This window comes from Meira miltonrushii (assembly GCF_003144205.1).
Source record: "Meira miltonrushii strain MCA 3882 unplaced genomic scaffold FA14scaffold_1, whole genome shotgun sequence".
NCBI lineage: Eukaryota > Fungi > Basidiomycota > Exobasidiomycetes > Exobasidiales > Brachybasidiaceae > Meira > Meira miltonrushii.
In genome coordinates, this window is record NW_020289943.1 from 4,674,658 (window position 1) to 4,692,458 (window position 17,801).

At 41.6% G+C, this 17,801-nt stretch overlaps 5 protein-coding genes across 5 annotated transcripts; 1 reads left to right on the top strand and 4 right to left on the bottom strand.

The window, feature by feature from the left end:
- Positions 1–208: 208 nt before the first annotated feature.
- On the bottom strand, positions 209–2,143 carry FA14DRAFT_131937 (MFS general substrate transporter; the record flags this gene model as incomplete). Its single annotated transcript, XM_025496941.1, has 2 exons — positions 209–2,016; positions 2,056–2,143. The coding sequence occupies 2 exons, from the start codon at positions 2,141–2,143 to the stop codon at positions 218–220; spliced, it is 1,887 nt and encodes a 628-aa protein (XP_025358779.1). The 3' UTR covers positions 209–217.
- A 900-nt stretch (positions 2,144–3,043) lies between these two features.
- Positions 3,044–5,190, bottom strand: FA14DRAFT_27363 (phosphate transporter). The gene has a single exon (XM_025502106.1). It carries the CDS (start codon positions 5,040–5,042, stop codon positions 3,264–3,266), a length of 1,779 nt encoding a protein of 592 aa, XP_025358780.1. The 5' UTR covers positions 5,043–5,190; the 3' UTR covers positions 3,044–3,263.
- A 1,234-nt stretch (positions 5,191–6,424) lies between these two features.
- On the top strand, positions 6,425–7,782 carry FA14DRAFT_27368 (MFS general substrate transporter). Its single transcript, XM_025502107.1, has one exon. The coding sequence runs from the start codon at positions 6,483–6,485 to the stop codon at positions 7,755–7,757; it is 1,275 nt and encodes a 424-aa protein (XP_025358781.1). The 5' UTR covers positions 6,425–6,482; the 3' UTR covers positions 7,758–7,782.
- Positions 7,783–7,806: 24 nt separating this feature from the next.
- On the bottom strand, positions 7,807–11,194 carry FA14DRAFT_119446 (alpha/beta-hydrolase; the record flags this gene model as incomplete). Its single annotated transcript, XM_025496351.1, has 2 exons — positions 7,807–8,912; positions 10,864–11,194. 2 exons carry the CDS (start codon positions 11,192–11,194, stop codon positions 7,807–7,809), a joined length of 1,437 nt encoding a protein of 478 aa, XP_025358782.1.
- Positions 11,195–13,802: 2,608 nt separating this feature from the next.
- FA14DRAFT_115213 (alpha/beta-hydrolase) lies at positions 13,803–15,026 on the bottom strand (the record flags this gene model as incomplete). Its single annotated transcript, XM_025496098.1, has 1 exon — positions 13,803–15,026. A coding segment is annotated over one exon (1,224 nt), but the record flags the coding sequence as incomplete, so codon positions are not given.
- Between the last annotated feature and the right edge of the window lie 2,775 nt (positions 15,027–17,801).

Here is a 17,801-nt window from a genome sequence, read left to right on the forward strand (position 1 = left end):
TCTGTATAAAAGGCAGGTTGAGGAGTGCTAGGTCTTGCGGGCTCAAGGTGATCAGACATGCTTTGTGAGATTGCAGATTGTTTCATTGAAGGGAATGATTGATGATTAAAAGTACAATAATGACATAAATGATTTGATTGTATGATTTGTCGGACTTAACGTGTACTAGACGCGTGCATTAAGTCCTTGGTTTTAAGTGGCTTCGGAATTAAGGTTTTTATTGTTTAACCACTTCACTTTCTACGACTTCCTTCTCTTGATGAACTGAAGGCACAGCATTCACGCTGTTTGTTCTCGATGCAGCTTTACGACTACGGCGTGCTCCGATAACAGGTCCTTGACCTCTTTCGATATCACCCTTTTGCTTGTTGGCAAGATCTTTTGATTGACCTGCTTCAATCTTTTCTTCGGTTGCTTTCACTGCAGCTTCATCTGAAACTGCATATCTACTACTTGCACGAATACGTTCACCATAACGAATAAAGATGAAAGGAAGTGGACAAGCCAAAGCCAACAAACATGCCAACAATAAACCTGCATAAGGAATTGTAAGATTGTTGAACATTTGCGTTGTGAACAAAGGGAAAGATGCTGCCATCATATTACGAACGAAACCTTGAGCAGAAATAGCAGAAGATGCATATTCCGATCCATAGAAATCACTGAGGTAATTTTGAACAGCATCAAAGACGAAAAAGACACCCGCAATGAGGAGGAACAAACCAACTTCTGGACCTATCCAATGAACGTGACGGTAGCTTGTGAATGCAAAGATGAACATACCAGCAGTACTCGTTAAAGCACCAACAGTGGCATAATACAATCTTGCTTCAGGAACGGGAACACCGCCATTACGTTCACGAGCACGATTGTAAAGGGTGGTGGCATGAAAGTTGACAATCCAGGCTGCGAATGTGCCGAGAATTGGAGCAATATATGCTAATCCACCAACACCTTCACCCCAACCGTGCAAACCTTGGAAGACGAGAGGAATACCTGCAAACAAGGCAAAGATCAAAGCCCATTCGTATGCCAACCAAAGACTGAAGAAGAGCACGACTGGTTCACGAACCAAGAGAACAGCTGCACGAGTGGTTGAAGCATGCAATAATGCTTTGATTGAAGGTGTTTCCAATTCAGCAGCAGCACGGAAACGCATATCACCAGTTTGCTTGCGTAATTTTCTTGCTTTACGGGTTAAGAGTACACTTCCTCTTGTTTCACGTAAGAAGATTAATTCGATCACCAAAACAGCACCATTGACGATCAATTGAACCCATTCGATCCAACGCCAACCTTTTTGTTGAGCGATAAATCCGTTATACAAAGGTGCACCAACGGTACCCAAAACGGCCACAAGACTGAAAAGTGCAACTTTGTTACCACGTTCTTCTGTTTTCCAAATTGAAGCTAAAGTACCGGGAATGATTGTCGTTCCAGCAGCACCGAAGCAACCCAATAAGAAACGTGAAACCAAAACGGTACCGATATTCTTGGCAAGGGCCAAAGGAATGAAGAAGATCACAAAGCCTGCATAACAGATCAAATAAACTGGTTGTGCACCAACAAATTCGGAAAGAGGACCCAAGAAAAGTGGAACGATTGAGAATGCAGCGTTGAACAAAAACAAACCAACTTGACCAATTTCATTGGAACAGCCCAATTCTTGACACATTTGCGTGATACCGGATGAATAACCTGCGGTTGCTAAACCGATGAAAAGACACATCATACACAGCATACCTGTTGTCAAATTTTTCTTTCGTAAGGACCAGTTCATTGGGTTTGTAGGATCATCTTCTCCGTCCCAATCGACCAAGATGATGTTATCTTTGTCATGGGCTGAAAGTTGAAGATCGATTGGGTCAGCAGCAGCTTTTTGCAATCCGATCTTTTGAAGGAAAGATTTCTTTTGTGGTTGCTCTTGACCTGGTTTGGTTTCAAACTTTTCTTTGTTTTTCAAAGAGGTTTTTCTTGAATGAGATGGTGTTGTACCCACAGCAGGCGTATTTGCACCTGTAGAGAAACCATCATTGGTTACGGATTCGTCATTACTTTGTTCGTTTGCATTGACATCAGTAGTTGAATATCTCTCTCCGTGTGGAAAGAAGTTTGCGTGAATTGAAGTTTGCTTCAACACCATCTTTGCGAGCAAGGGGTGGTATGGGGAAATGATGGTGGGGTTGAACCGGAATTGTTTATGGGGCAAACAAGATTTAAGGGACGGACGGAAAGATTTTTACCAATGGACAAACTTGAATCAAGCCGATTCCTTCCTTTACCCGATCACTTCATTGTTGTACGGTACGGGATATCTTACCGACGAGAAACCGCAGTGCAAATTACGTATAGCAGCAAAGTACGATTGAATTTGCTCCACCTAAGCCCAGTTTACGGTCTCACCTTTATCCGGACAAGAAATGCAAAGATTCTTTCTGTCGTTTATTGTTCAAATTTCTCGGCACATTTTTTGTGGTTAAAAATCTCCCGATGCTTTCGGCAACTATCTCCCTGGAAGTAAGCGTTTTTTTTATCATGACATTTTAAAAATATTCTGTGTATCATCAGATTAACAGCTTGAAGGCCGTCTTCTTTAAGCCACATTTGGAAGATCTTTTACTGAGGGTATACTGATCTGATGCTTTTTCGTTGAATTTCGATCAATTTTAAGAGAAACCTTATCGCATTGAAATTTTCCGATGACAAATTTTTATTTATGAAAAGCTCCACTTTTTGTAGGTACTTTGTCTGCGTAAAAGAAAGTTTTTCCATATTTTTTTTTCTGCTGACAACCGTTAGCGGGAACGGATTCGGACAAGAATAGAGCCAAGCAGGCAGGCAGGCAAGCAGGATTCTATTTTGTATACCCTGCGCGTTTATGCAGGTGCTGATTCGGTGAAATTGTCAGAAAATGTATTTTGGTGCAGGTTATTATTCCTTAGGCGAATGAATACGCATTACAAGAAAGTTTCTCTGCTCTCTCTCGGCTAGGGATGGGATGCAAAGCGGATAACAATAGCAAAACAGCCGCCGCCAAGTCGGTTTTCCTCGCAAAATCCACCGAAGATGGTCCGAATCAATGAACTTACTAAGCGGGGTCGGCACGATTTCAAAATGGTGATAAGTTGAGGAAAGACATAAATTGATATAGAGTAGCAAAGCCCATTGAAATGAAAAAAGAGAGGGTCTATGAAATCATAAATATATGTGTACAAAAGATGAACTGATTGACAGCATGACTAGAGTTTTGAAAAAAGATCCCTTTACAATCCAAATCTTGGAGCGTTGAGAATGATTGCCATTGGCAAACCAGCCAACATACCAGCAATTGGAATTGTGAGAACCCAAGAGATGAACAAAAGTCCAACTCGTTGCCAATTGACTGCCTTGTGTGTTCCGTTCATCAAACCAACACCAACAGTTGCACCTGTGATGCACATTGAAGTGGAAACGGGCAATTTGTATTGAGAGAAGATCAAGATTGTAATTGCTGCTCCCAATTCCATAGATGTACCACGGGATGGAGAGTGATACGTAAGCTTGTTACCCATAACACGCATGATATTATAACCATATGTAACGAAACCCAAAACCAAAACGAGAGCCAAAACGGCAATTTGCCATAGATCGACTGGTAATTTGGATGCGGCTGCATCACCTGTATGCCAAGCAGAGTAAATGACTGCCCATGGAGCGACGGCGTTACCGATATCATTTGCACCGTGAGCGAAAGAGGCAGTGCAAGCTGTGATCAATTGGATAAACGAATAAGTGTGTTCGACTTCGTTTGGGTATTTCTTGGCATGAGCATAAACACGTTCCATTCTTGCTCCTTCAGGTGTACCTTCGATACCAGTTTGAGCGGCGTGAATATCGTAATTCATACCATAAAGAGCAGCAACAGTGATGTAAGCGGGAATACGTTTGATAAACATCTTCATGTTGTGGGTTTCGTAAATCATACCTGGTCCCATTGGGTTATCGTGCAAATAACGCATTGCCCATCCCAAGGGACCTTTCTTTAGACGAAGCTTAGAGTGGAAACGTTCATCAGCTTCGGCTTGTAATTGCTTTTGAGTCTTGCGTGGTTGAAGTTCTTCTTCTAATTGACCAAGGGTGGCAATCTTGTCCTTTTCATCTTCACTTGGAGTTTCAGCATCGTTGTGCTCGACATCATGTTGGATAACACTGTAATCAGGAACCTTGGCAACGTTTTCACCTTCAGCGTAAGGACGAGACCACAAGAGTGGACCTTTGATAACTTCCCATGCTTTCAAAGATTGATCTTTCTTGATGACTTTGCAGTGTAACCATGGAAGGAAGAAGAATGCACTAGCCAAGCACAAACCTGCACCTGTACCAACTGTGACAGCAGTGATGAATGATGGAGGCTTCTTGTCCAAACCAAGTTTTGGAGATCCCTTGTACACGATCGAGAGAGCACAAACTGTACCAGCGATCAAGAAGAAGAAAGGAGAAGTCCAAACGGCGTATGGAACAGGGTTCTTGCGCATATGAACGACAACTTTGATCAACATGAAAGTGATTGCACCAAAGCCGGCAGCACAAAAAGGAGCCATTGCCAAACCAGCAAAGATGGCACCCAAACCTTTACCTTTGTTCCAACCCCATTGAACGGAACTTGCACCAACGGTAGCAACACCAACACCGGCAACTGCTGAAATTAAAGAATAAGTTGAAGAAACGTGTGCTGAATGACGTGTGCACCACATTACCCAAGATGAAGCACCCGCTAAAGCACAAGTGAATGCTAACATTTGAACACCTGCGTTACCTTGGAAAGCAGAATTTGGAATGATACCATTCTTGATCGTGTCTGCTGTACGTGCACCAACAGTAAGTGCACCTAACAGCTCAAACACCAAAGCACAAATCATCGCCCATCTATAACTGATCGAACGAGATGAAACGGAAGTTGCCCATGAGTTGGCTACATCGTTTGCACCATTGTTGAATGCGTCCAACATGGCAAACATTGTACCGATGGCAAAGATGTAATCATATTGATGTAAGACGGCCATCTTTGGCGAGGATACCGTGAAAGGGAGGAGAAGAAGAAGAGGAAGAAAAGGTAGAAGTTGTTGCTGTTGATGAAAAGGAAGGAATGGGTTCGATAAGATCTTACGTCCTTTATATATATATGTATTTCCTCATTTCACTTTGACAACGTTTAAATTCTTTGACCGCAATTTTGGCATTCCGCCAAATGAGGTAAATGAACGAAATGAACCTTTTTCTTCTCCTACCCCTTTTCTTCAGGGTGAATTGCCCTTCATTCATTCTCCTTTCTTTTCAGGCGCACATTTGCCCTGATGGCCTTACGGTGCCGCCGCCGCATATGCCGTATTTTTGCTGAAAATTATTCTCGTGGCGTCTGAAAAGTGGGCGAAAAAGAGGTGGCAAACGTTATTTTCTCTTTCATGAATGAAATTGAGAGAAAAAATACTGAGAGAATTCATTTTACCGCATCGAAAGGATGATGAAACGAAAAAAGAGGAAATGAAATGCAGGTCCGAAATTAAGCAATGCACGTTGGCCACATACATTGTGCCTCTAGAGCAGATGATGACCATAAAATATTCTACTTGTGATAGGATCCGCTGTTTTTGATCATAGTTGAATTAGTATTCCCCAGCCTAGGAACCTAACATGCCAAGCAGTTGCACGTTCACTGATGCAGATGGTAGACATGACAATCAATTAACCCTTGTTTGCAAGAGAAGCACTTTAGCAGAATAAGAACTATGTTCAAGTTTGGCAGGTGTTAGAACACGCTAACTCTAGACGTACGCCACAAATACACGCACACGATCAAATCAATCAAACTTCTTCTTCTCTCTCTTCCATATCATCGCCGGGCGGGCGGCTATCACCATTGTGGACAGAATAGTCTCCGTAATGACAAGACCGGGAAATGCAGTCTGAGAAAAATACATACAGTACTTCACATCACCGAAGCGGGAAGATCATTAGGAAAAAGCTGTGCGAACAGAAAGCTTCCTTTCTATTTTAATTAATCACGCACGTGTTGCCAAGAGGTTCGAGATTGTTGAGAAAAGGGATTGCCCATGTGCGATTTTCACTTGGCAACCAAATATTTCCGGTAATACGTTGTTCCTAAAACGTCGTACCTTACTGATAATTTATTTATATATATAAGACAAGCATAAATGACGATCTCGAACTTTATCTGAAATTAAGAGAACGTGGTACAGGATGACTAATATTGCATTGCTAATTGGGTCCAGAAGGAAGCAAACATCTATGAGGTATCGCCATCTTCGGTGATTGGATGGCCTTTAAACAAACAATGATTACATGCCATGAATTCATGATGACCATGATGATGATTATGTAATTGTCGATCTTAGGTTTTGGCGCGTTCTAAATTGGGAATCTCGTCAGGGCTTTGACGTGGGGGGTAAGCATACTGTATCTCCTTCTCTCACACATCATTGGCAATGACCCGACAGTCCGATGAAAATGAACGGCTTTTGGAGGCAAATCAAACAGGGTCAAACTATGGCTCTATAACCAGAAGAGAAGACGCAGGAATCTTGAAAAAGACAATCCTTTGTGCTTCGCTTTTCACCTTTTTCGGAATAATGTGGGGTCACTTTTCCAGTCAAATACCTGTCACAAAGGAAAATTTAGGGATAAGTGACCGACATTTCGGTTTGCTTTTGTTGTTTGATGATTTAGGTGCTTTTATAGGACAAGCTATCGCCACTCGATTACCGGCACTACTGCGTTCAACACTGCTTACACCTTTGATAGGCTCTTGTGTCGTCACTGCAGTTGGTTTATCCAACTTATCTCGAACGCCAAAACAATTTGGCGCATCAACTTTGGCAAGCGGAATTTTGGCAAGTTTTTTTGATATTGCGATCAATATTCAAATCGTCACACTTGGTGCAATCACAGGTCGTGCTGATGCACCTTTCTTTCATGGACTCTTTAGTGGCGGGCAATTGATCGGAAGTGGGTTGGGAACACTTTTGACTAGGCTGGCCGTTCCGTTTGATTTGCGTGTGATCGGGATGATGAGCACGCTTGCTGTGATATATTTGTTACACTTTCCAATCGTTCGTGTGACTGGACAAATTCGAATTGACGAAGATGAGAACACTGCTTCGGATGAAACATCACACAATACAAACGACAACCAAAGCACACACCGACAAACGATTCGTACACAAATCATCATTCTCGCTGCTGTTGGGTTTTTCAGTTCGATTTGCGAAGGATCGTTGAGTGAATGGGCAGGAATCTACCTGAGACAGAATCTGGGTACTTCTTTTGCCGTCGCAAATTCTGCTGCGTTTGCCTATTCGCTTGGAATGACGCTTGCAAGGTTTGTGGGTACATGGGCAGCACGTCGAATCGGTTTGAAAGCTGTTATGCTTTGGGGAAGTTTGATTGCAGGTGTTGCGATGTTTGTTGGACTTGCGTTGAACGACCAGAATGCATTCCTTATTTCTTTGGTATTTGCAGCGATTGGTTTGGCAAATATCACTCCACTCTCAATGGCATTCTTGAGCAGTTTCGATGCGGATAAGCAAGCAATATCTGTTGCAAAGATTTCACTAGCACAACAGATCGGCTTTTTCGGTGGCCCAGTCGTGATCGGAAATGTTTCGGGTTGGGTTGGACTTCGACTTGCACTCACAATTTTACCCTGTTCAAGTTTAGCAATCATGGCATGGACAATACCTTTAGACGTTTCAGCAAGATAAAAAATTATCGCATTAATGTATTATACACAAGTATCAATCACACAGCATATTACCATGCATGTTTACCCATCAAAGCTAAAAGAGCTTTAAGCGCAAAAGAAGGTTGATCTTGAGGAACTTTATGACCGGATTCGAATAATTCGATATACCTAAAACCACGTTCCAGATCTGTGGCGATTGCCTGTGGATGGCCTTGCAAATCTGTCAAGACTGTTGAAGGAGGTTTTGCGAAACCTTGAACGCCATGCCAAGTGAGATTTTGAAGGGCTAATCTCGTTCCGTTTGCTTTGAGGAGCGCATCCAATCGACCATGCAAAAGGTAAAATTGATGACTTGATTCGATGATTTGCGCCATTAGAGAATGGTCGAAAGAAGGTGTTCGATCAATCGGTCCGCTAGTATCAGTATCGTTTAGGAATACACTTTGGCAATGAACATATTCACCTGGTTCTTGAACGTGGATATACGTCTGCACTTCTGTACTATTCAAAAAGATATCCCTTGACATTGTTGCGTTCTCGTCCACGACGGATGGATCAGGCTTGCGGATGTTATACACATTGAACGTGTCAGACTTGTTATAAGCGATATCCTCCATCACATCTCTCGGATTGCATCCAGGTATAGGCGATGGAACTCTGCCTTTGGGAGGATAATGCAGGTTCTTATCGGTAAAGAATGAATAGTCGCATTTATCCGATTCTTCTTTGATTTCTGCCAGTTCTGCATCGGTGAAATTGAGTATATTTCGGTTTGCTAATGAGAATTCGTATACCGGCAATTGTCTTTGTGTGATTCGATCGGAGAATACTGGATCGATCATCATACCGCCTTTGTATGTCTTGAAGCCTGCCGCAACCATCTTCGAATGGATATTTGCGATATACGTTCCTCCAAAACTCTCGCCCAACAGATAAAGATTCTTTGTGGCAAGTTCGGGGAACACTTTTAGAACATTCTTCCACCAAAGCACAAATTGTTCACTAATTTGATCTTCGTTTGTAATTCTTGCATCGCCAGTGGTGTATGAAACGCCGACTGGATGAGTAACCCACATAATATCAGCAGCCAAAGTGAAACTATACGGATTTGGTCTTGTTGGACCTTCGTTTGAACTCTGGATCAGGAAAGGACCGTTCTCTGTCACTTGGCCACCTGTTCGTGTAAATGAATTTGGAAAGTGTTAGCAAATGGCACCAACAAAATCTTAAAGGGAGACTCTAAGTGAATACAAACCAATCGAACTGCATCCTGGACCACCATTAAACCAAATTGCCAAGTCTTTACTTGGTTCAATCGAATCTTGTCCCCACAGCCAAAAGAATAATGATCCATCCTTTACCGTAGGCGAATCAGGAATATCAATATTACCTGCCCAAGAAGTTTTGGTTTTGAAGGGTAATAGTGGAATTTGATTTCCTACTTGATATTTTGCTGCTTCTGGATTGGAAAAGTGTAAGCTGGATTTGCAAGTTGAACATCCTGCTGAAGGTTCTACACCTGATGGCAGAATATGGGTCCAGGCGTTAAGAGAAGAACAGATGCAAAGCCATATAGCCGTTATGCGAATGAAGTGGGCACTACTCAACATCATTTTAAAGATATGTGGTGGACATGAAGATGAGATGCAGAGACATTATAATTAAAGTGAGAACCGTTCAATGATCAGGTCTGAAAGGAAGGGGTGGTGATGGAATGATGAAATTGAAGCTTGAGCGCGCGTAAACGCGGGCCGTTACTATTAAATTGAGGAACATCGTCATCTGGATCGACGAAAAAAGGCACGGACTATATTACCTGATTACCGGAGAAACTATTTATCACATTTCAGTGACTTTGTAGCATAGAGACATTCCCACATGTTATTGAAGTAGAATCGAAGCATTGTAAGCGAAAATAATCCATGTGACTTCGTCCTTCACCAACTTCGCTTCCCGAGTAAAGCCAAAACGGCAGCAAGAGCAAAACTTGGTTGATCCATCGGAATCTTATGTCCGGAATCTTTGACTTCAATGTAACGTAAACCACGTTCACAAGATGTGACTGCCTGTTTGTTACCATTCAAATCCTTCAGTGAAGTTGTTGGCGGTTTCGTAAAGCCCTGCTCACCGTTCCATGTCAAGTTTTGAAGAGCAATCTTTGTGCCGTTTGCAATTATCAATGCATCCAAGTCTCCATTCATAATGTAAAATTGTTTGCTAGATTCAATCATTTGCCCAAGAAGTGAATGTTCAGGTGAAGGTGTTTGATCTACGGGTATACTTGCATCTGTGTTGTTGTTTTGGAAAACATCTTGGCAATGCACATAGGGTTTGGGCTCTTTGACGTTTATATACTTTTGCACTCTCTCGTCGCCCAAGAAAACGTCCCTTGACATTGTAGCATTTTCATCAACAACTTTCGGATTTGGTTTCTTGATATTGTAAAAGTTGAATGTAGGCGTCTTTTCCATCATGATGTCATAAAACAAATCCTGAACATCACACCCTTGGGTAAAAGATGGCAATCTATCTTTTGCCGGATAATATAAGTTCTTGTCCAAAAAGGCATTCATGCCACAAGTGTCGGAAACGTTTTTCAGTTCTACCAGATCATCAGACGTGAGATTGAGAATATCCTTGTTGTTCAAAGCGAAATAATACAGGCCCAATTGAGTCTGAGTGGTTCGGGATGTGATAAGGGGATCAACAAGCATCCCTCCGTTGTAGCTATTGATTCCATTGGGTGGATTTTTGAAATATTCTGCTGTCAGCCATGGCCAATAAATTCCTGCATACGATTCTCCAATAAACCATAATTTCTTGTGGGATAATTCGGTAAAGATCTTAAAGAATTCGTTAAGCCACAAGACAAATTGTTCACTGATTTGCTCTTCATTTGTGAAACTACGATCTCCAGTGGTAAACGAAACGCCAGAAGGATGCGTGACATATAGAATGTCTGCTGCTTGAGTCCAACTGTTCGGATTGACTCTTGTGGGACCCTCAAATTTACTTTGGATCAGAAAAGGACCGTTTTCTGTCACCATACCACCTGCTCAAAAATAAAGACAAATAGAAGGTGTAAGAATCTGGTAAGTTTTGGAGAAAAAGGTACAAATACAAACCAATTGATGAACAACCGGGTCCACCATTGAGCCAAATAATCAAATCGTCTCCTGGAGAAGAAGAATCTTGACCCCATAGCCAAAAGAATAAGCTTCCGTTCTTTAATGTTGGCGTATCTGGTACGGGTATATTGCCTGCCCAAGAGTTCTTTGTCTTGAAAGGCAGCAGAGGTATATTCGTTCCAACTGCATATTCAGCTGCTTTTGGATTTTCGAAAGTCAAACTGCTCTTGCAAATCAAACATCCAGCCGAAGGTTCCACCTTTGCATGCGCTGCTAGATGAGCAATGGTTGATGAGACTAGAAGGGAAAGAATGATTAATACCAGCATAGATAATGATAAGGATTTAAACAATGGGTGAGGTCGAAAGTGATGGAAGTGATAAGATCCGGAGGTATATAGTCGGAGCACTTTAATGATGGTGTTCTATTTATAGAAGTTCATACACATCTTATTGTTTCATATACCTTGCGAAAAAGTCCTTTCCGCTTTTTCTCGAATGAGTTGCCAAGAATGAGTAGCCACAATTTCAGTAAATTCGGTCCGCTACTATCAGTACAAAGAGGAGAAGCCGATCCCCTGAAACCATTCTCTTGTAATTTACTTCCTCGCGGTACCGCATTATATCATGTTTATCAAATAAAGTTTAACGAATGTCAGCTTATCGGAGTAAAAAGTAAGGGCAAGTGACCAACTTCTCACTCTCAGGAACATCGCCGCGATAAGGACCGGAAATTTATCAATTTAAAGAGTTACGCCTACGTACAAAGCTTTTACCAGGGCTTTATTCCAAGCAATGCCAGAACGGCTGCCAGCGAAAAGCTTGCTTGATCTTGAGGTTGTTTATGACCTGCATTGAGAACTTCAATATACCTTAAGCCACGTTCTTCGTCCGTTGAGATTGCACAAAGTTTACCCGATAAATCCCTTAATGGATTATGTGGTGGTTTATCAAATCCTTGTACGTCGTCCCATGTCAGATTTTGTAGAACCAGTCGTGTCCCGTTTGCTTGTAAAAGTGCATCAAGATCACCATGCATGATAAAGAAACGCTTACTTGCCTTTATTGCATGTGCGAGTAAAGAGTGCCTGAAAGATGGGCTTCGATCAACGGGTAAACTTTCATCGGTTTGGTTGACAAAGACGTCTTGACAATGAATGTATTTTCCTGGCAGTTTGACGTGAATATACTCTTGTTCTTTGGTGTTATTCAAGAATTTGTCTCTTGACATTGTTGCATTTTCGTCCATGACTGTTGGGTCAGGTTTATGAATATTATACATATTAAAAGGTTCTGGTTGATCCATCATGATATTAAAGAACACATCTTGCACATCGCAGTCCGGATCCGGTGAACTTAAACGTCCTTTGGGAGGATAATGTAAATTGTTGTCGATGAATTTGCTGTAACCGCACGTATCTGATTCATTTTTTATCTTAGCTAGATCACTATTGGTAAGACGGAGACTTTTTCGATTGTGTAGAGCAAAGTCGAAAAGGGTCACTTGCAGCTGTATGGTGTCTGTGGAAATGAATGGATCGATCAACAAGCCGCCTTTGTACATGTTGACTCCGTTTAATCTTCTTTTAGTTAGCAATTGGATGATCTGAGGTAGGAAAACGCCCGCATAACTCTCCCCTGCCATCCAAAGATTCTTTCGTGCCATTTCTGGGAATATATCAAAAAAGTTTTCCAGCCACAAAATAAATTGCTCACTGATTTGATCTTCATTTGTGAAATTGTGCTTCCCAGTCGTAAATGCAACACCGACCGGATAGTTAATGTAAAGGATATCGGCTGCAATCGTCCAAGAGGATGGATTAGGGCGAGTTTTACCTTCGTTGGCGCTTTGTATCAGAAATGGTCCATTCTCTGTCACCATTCCGGATGTCGAATCACAACCAGGTCCACCGTTAAGCCAAATTATCAAATCTTTACTTGGCTTTTTTGAATCTTTACCCCAAAGCCAAAAGAATAATGATCCGTCTTGTACCGTTGGCGTATCGGGAATTGCAATATTTCCCGACCAAGAAGTTTTTGTGCGAAATGGTAATAGGGGAATTTGATGTCCTACTTCATATTTCTTTGCCTCTGGATTGGAAAACGTGAGGCTTGACTTGCATATCGTACATCCTGCAGATGGTTCCACTCCAGCTGGAAGTAGGACAGCCAATGCCGTTGAGGAGAAAAGATAGAGAAACAAAAGGATAAACATGAATGGCGACAATGCGATGGTAGTATTTCAAAGAGCGCAAGGGCAAGAAAATAGAGTTTTGATTCATTTCGCTTCAGTTATTGTTTGGAAAATCTGTCAAAAAGAATGAAATGAAGCGGAGTCTCATTAAAAAGAGACAGCGGTTGTCAATTTCACTATCCGCTTCTAAGAACAAAAGATGACAGACGTGCTCTTATTGGTCCCCAGAAGCGGAGCCGATGTTCGTTAGAAAGCATCCATGAAACACTGGGTATGGGCGCAATACATTTAAGCTGGCAGAGCAAAGGGAACTTATGAAGATTTGAGAAGCGGCGGCACCGTACAAAAGATTGTACCTGTACCATCACTCGTGCCACGTCTACTGATAAGGCAACATTGTAACAAACGAAGGCGAATCGCAAGGTGGTCCTATGATCTGAATCGGATGACTGATCGTAAAGATACCTATCAGGGGCATATGCGCAGCTACTTTCAAGACAATCACGCCAGAGGTGAGTTAAAACATAGATAATATCATTAGGTATTGTCTCATTGTCAGGTTGACATGGTCGTGAATCATTTGGCGAATGTACTAGACTACTTTTTGGTCCAATCACTTTGGCCTGTAAGGTACAAGAGAGCATTGAGTGCGAAACTTGGCTGATCGGAAGGGATCTGAAAATAAGGGAAAAGAAAATGAGATCAGTACGACAGCAAAGAAGGTTGAATTGATTATTGAAACTTACCATATGTCCTGCTCCCGGTACGGTTGCATAAGATAATCCCCTTTCGTGGGTAGAGACAGCCTTTTGATTTCCTTCTAAATCGTAAAGTGGCGTTACAGGGGGTTTTGAAAACCCTTGGGCGTTATTCCATGTAAGATTTTGCAAAGCCAAAGAAGTACCATTTGTGATCAATAATCCATCTAAATCTCCATTCATGATAATGAAATTTTTACTCTTTTCAATAATGTTTGCCAAGATGCTATGATTGAAATTTGGTTGTCTGTCTGGCTTCTTGCTTGTATCTTTGTCGGCTACAAACACCACTGCACATTCAACCCATTTTTGATGCGGTGCATGGATGTATGTTTGCAGATCGTAATTATCAAAGAAGGTCTTGTGCAAATATTGTGCAGCTCCACTGTTAGGATAACCGAGCGGACTGTTTGGGTCCGGAGAGGGAATATCGATATTGTAAACGTTGAATTGTGGGTTTCTTTGGTTCGCCAAGTTGTAATAAGTATCGTAGGGTTGACATGAATCGGAGTAGCCTGGTAGTCTTCCTTTCGGTGGGTAATTCAAATTTTGTTCAACAAATGTGGTCAATCCACATTTATCCGATTCAGCTTTGATTTGAGCAATGTCATCGTCGGTAAAGTTTAATGCTTTTTGATGTTGAACGGAAAATTGGTAGACTACAACATCTTCTTGAAGTCTTTGGTCGGTGATCGATCCATCGTTGATCTTACCACCTGCTAATTGAGGTGTTTGGCCTTGTTGGTAAAGATAAGTCATGATATAGGGGATATAAGTCCCGGCGTAACTCTCCCCGGTGATCCAGAGCTTCTTTGTTGCCAACTCGGGGAAGATTTTGTAAAAGTTTGCCAAAAAAGAGGCGAATTGTGCGGCAACTTCGTCTTCATTTGTGTTTTCTGTGATTCCGGTGGTGAATCCCGTATGTACAGGCTGTTCAACGTACAGTACATTGGCTGCTCTTGTAAAGCTGTATCCGTTTGGGAATGGTTTGTAATTTTTATTCAGGTACAAAAAGGGACCGTTCTCTTGCACCATTCCTGTTAGACTTGAACAACCCGGCCCACCATTTAACCAAATGACCAAATCATCGCCTGAATCTTTGGCATCTTTACCCCATAGCCAGAAGTACAGAGTTGCATCTTGAACAGTTGTACCTGTAATTGGGATGTTACCTGCCCAAGAGTTTTTGGTTTTGAATGGTAAAGTCGGACTGATGGACGAAGGAGAATAGGGGCTCAGTCAGTTTAAAATCTTCCAATTGATCTACATCGCATTAGCAACACTCACATTTGCGTTCCAACGGCATATTTCTTAGCAGCGGCTCCGGCAAAGGATAAACTTGATTTACACTCTGTACATCCAGCACTCGGTTCAACTCCGGCAGGATAAGGTTGACCTTTGTATTTGTCACTATCATCGCGTTTAAGGAAGTTTTCCATTTCATTCAGCGTTACTGCACGACGGTCTGTTGTTGCTGCATTTTGATGAACTTTTTTGTTTTGATAAATTCTTTCGGCTGTTGAGCGTGGCGTATCAGATCGTTCTTCATGTACAGAAGCTGGAGCTGCGTTGATGTTCAAAGGCAATGCAATTGTGGCAGCGATGGCGAATGCCATTAATGAGGTGAACGTTCCAACCTTCATTTTTTGTGAGAGAAAAGAGAATTTTTGACGAGAACAAAGCGAAGTGGATGAAGAAATGAGATTTGGAATTGAATGTGCTATCTATTTTATATCAACCGGTCACAGGCCCCTTCCCTATGGAATAAAGTTTTTGATTAGGCGATCTGAGCGCATCGTCATGCAATAATACTCGTCCACATGACAAGATATCCGAACGATCTACTGAAAGCTACGGATAAACCTCCTGATGCAAATGAGGTTGGAAGCTGTTTCTTCCTATCGGGATTCTTACCCCGCTTTGCCGGGCTTTTCTGTCTGATTTGACAAGTGCTTCCATGTACGTATCACATGGCTTCTACATACATACATGTCTTGTAAGAGACAATCTTCTCATCCAAACAAACAAATCCGCTAAACGATAAGGGACAAGATTGACTCCTTTTCAAACACAATCCGCGGCTCTCCTCCCCGCTGCCGATGCCGCCGTCTTAGTGCTCAATTTTTTCCTTGAAAAATGATGTTTACGGTTAATTCGGTCTATTCGCCGTAAGAATGAATACACTAACTAGGTAGTACTGGTCATTGTACATAAAACTTGCTTTCTTTTACCAATTGTATTTGCAATTCGATTAAGGTTGGTTTTCTTTTTGTTGATTAAACAAACACGCTAACAAAAAGCATTACCCACATGACAAAACATAAACTCAATCGGCCAAAGATTGCAAATCTCTTCTCACATTTATTCATCGGCCAAACACCGAAGTAGCCCGTTGTTCTGTTATATAAGCTGATCCGGTCATTCTATTGCCGTTAGCAGCCCTGACGATCAAAATATCCAACCAATGTTCCCACGCAATACCAGCTACGTATGAAACACTCCTGATCACAAAACTCAAATATAAGTTCCCGCAATCGCAACATCCCTTTTTATTAAGCTTGTTTGACCCCGATTCTACTTGAGGAGAACAGTCAATCAATCGTGGGAAGATCTTGTGATAACAGATATAGAGGAGCCGATCTGAATCGGAACCGTAAGTGGACCGGCAATTAGACAGAAAATAAAGAAGATCCATATGACATAATCAAAATGCAAGGTTTTTAATAGCATTGGTTGCCCGATCAAGCAAAAACCTTATCGAGCAGCAAAAGTATTGATTGATCTTACGAGAATTTGGTACACATGCATGAACAGGTCATTCATGCTTTTGCGGGTACATGCGTTTTCTCCAGAAATGACTTGTCAAAAGTCAAAACCCTTTTTGAGGCTAATGTATGTATGTAATCAAACGCAAAGGATATCATTTTCACGAGCTCTTTAATGAAGAGCGTAAAACTTAGCGTATGATTTTAAATTCAACCGGGCAGTGATCACCACACTCTTGCCTCAAAGGGGGTAAAGAAAAAGTATCTGATAAAGTACCACACTTTATCAGTCTGCATGCAAGTTTAAAAATTATTTATCCGATCCATTGTATTCATTATTATTCTACATCTGTCTGAATCGGGTCGATCGTACGCCCTTTCTATATCGGGTAAGGATGGGTTTTTTATCTTCCCCTCTTTTACAATTTCACTAAAATGCACAAAGTGATCGAGAGCATCTTTTAAAACATGTGATCGAAATCCGATTACGATTTCTTACTTTCCCACATTTGACGTCTTTTGTCAAGGGTGCAATACATAGCCGTTTCTAACATTCAAACTGCGACTTACCTGTTGATCTTATTCGGCAGCAATCCCATAGCCGGACGCTTCCATTTCCTGTACCTTTCCTTTGCGAGGGCACTGCACGTACGATACATCAGTAAAGAATTAGCTTGTAATCCGAAGTTGCCTCTTAAACGAAAAAGAAAAGAACGAGGCTAATCGAATTAGTGTGAAAATTTTAATGTATGTAGAAAAATGCAAATTGCAGAACTTGAGGTGTGAGGCTTTAAAACTCAACTCGGAAAGACGGAAAAAGTGCGCAGCGTTTGGTGATTCAATTTGAAATAAGCAGTATGTACACTCACTCCTCTCTTCTCCTCTCAAGCTAAAACCAGCTTCTTGGTACAATGCGGGACTTACGCACACATCTATAAAATTGAAATCGTTTTAGATCGTGCATGATTATAATGTGCATTACTAATGTAATATACTTATGCCGCACATCCTGCGAAACGAAAAGCGGGTTTGTAAAAAGAGCAATTCACTCTTTTGAAAGAAAACTCCGCTATCACTCCGCACACACATACATACATTGGATGGATTGGCTAAGAATGTGACGTAGATTGCATACCAACGTCAAAAGTATAATAACTCCGCAAAAAAGGCACGTTGACTGTACACATGATCCTTATTCACACGCAATCTATTTTTCATT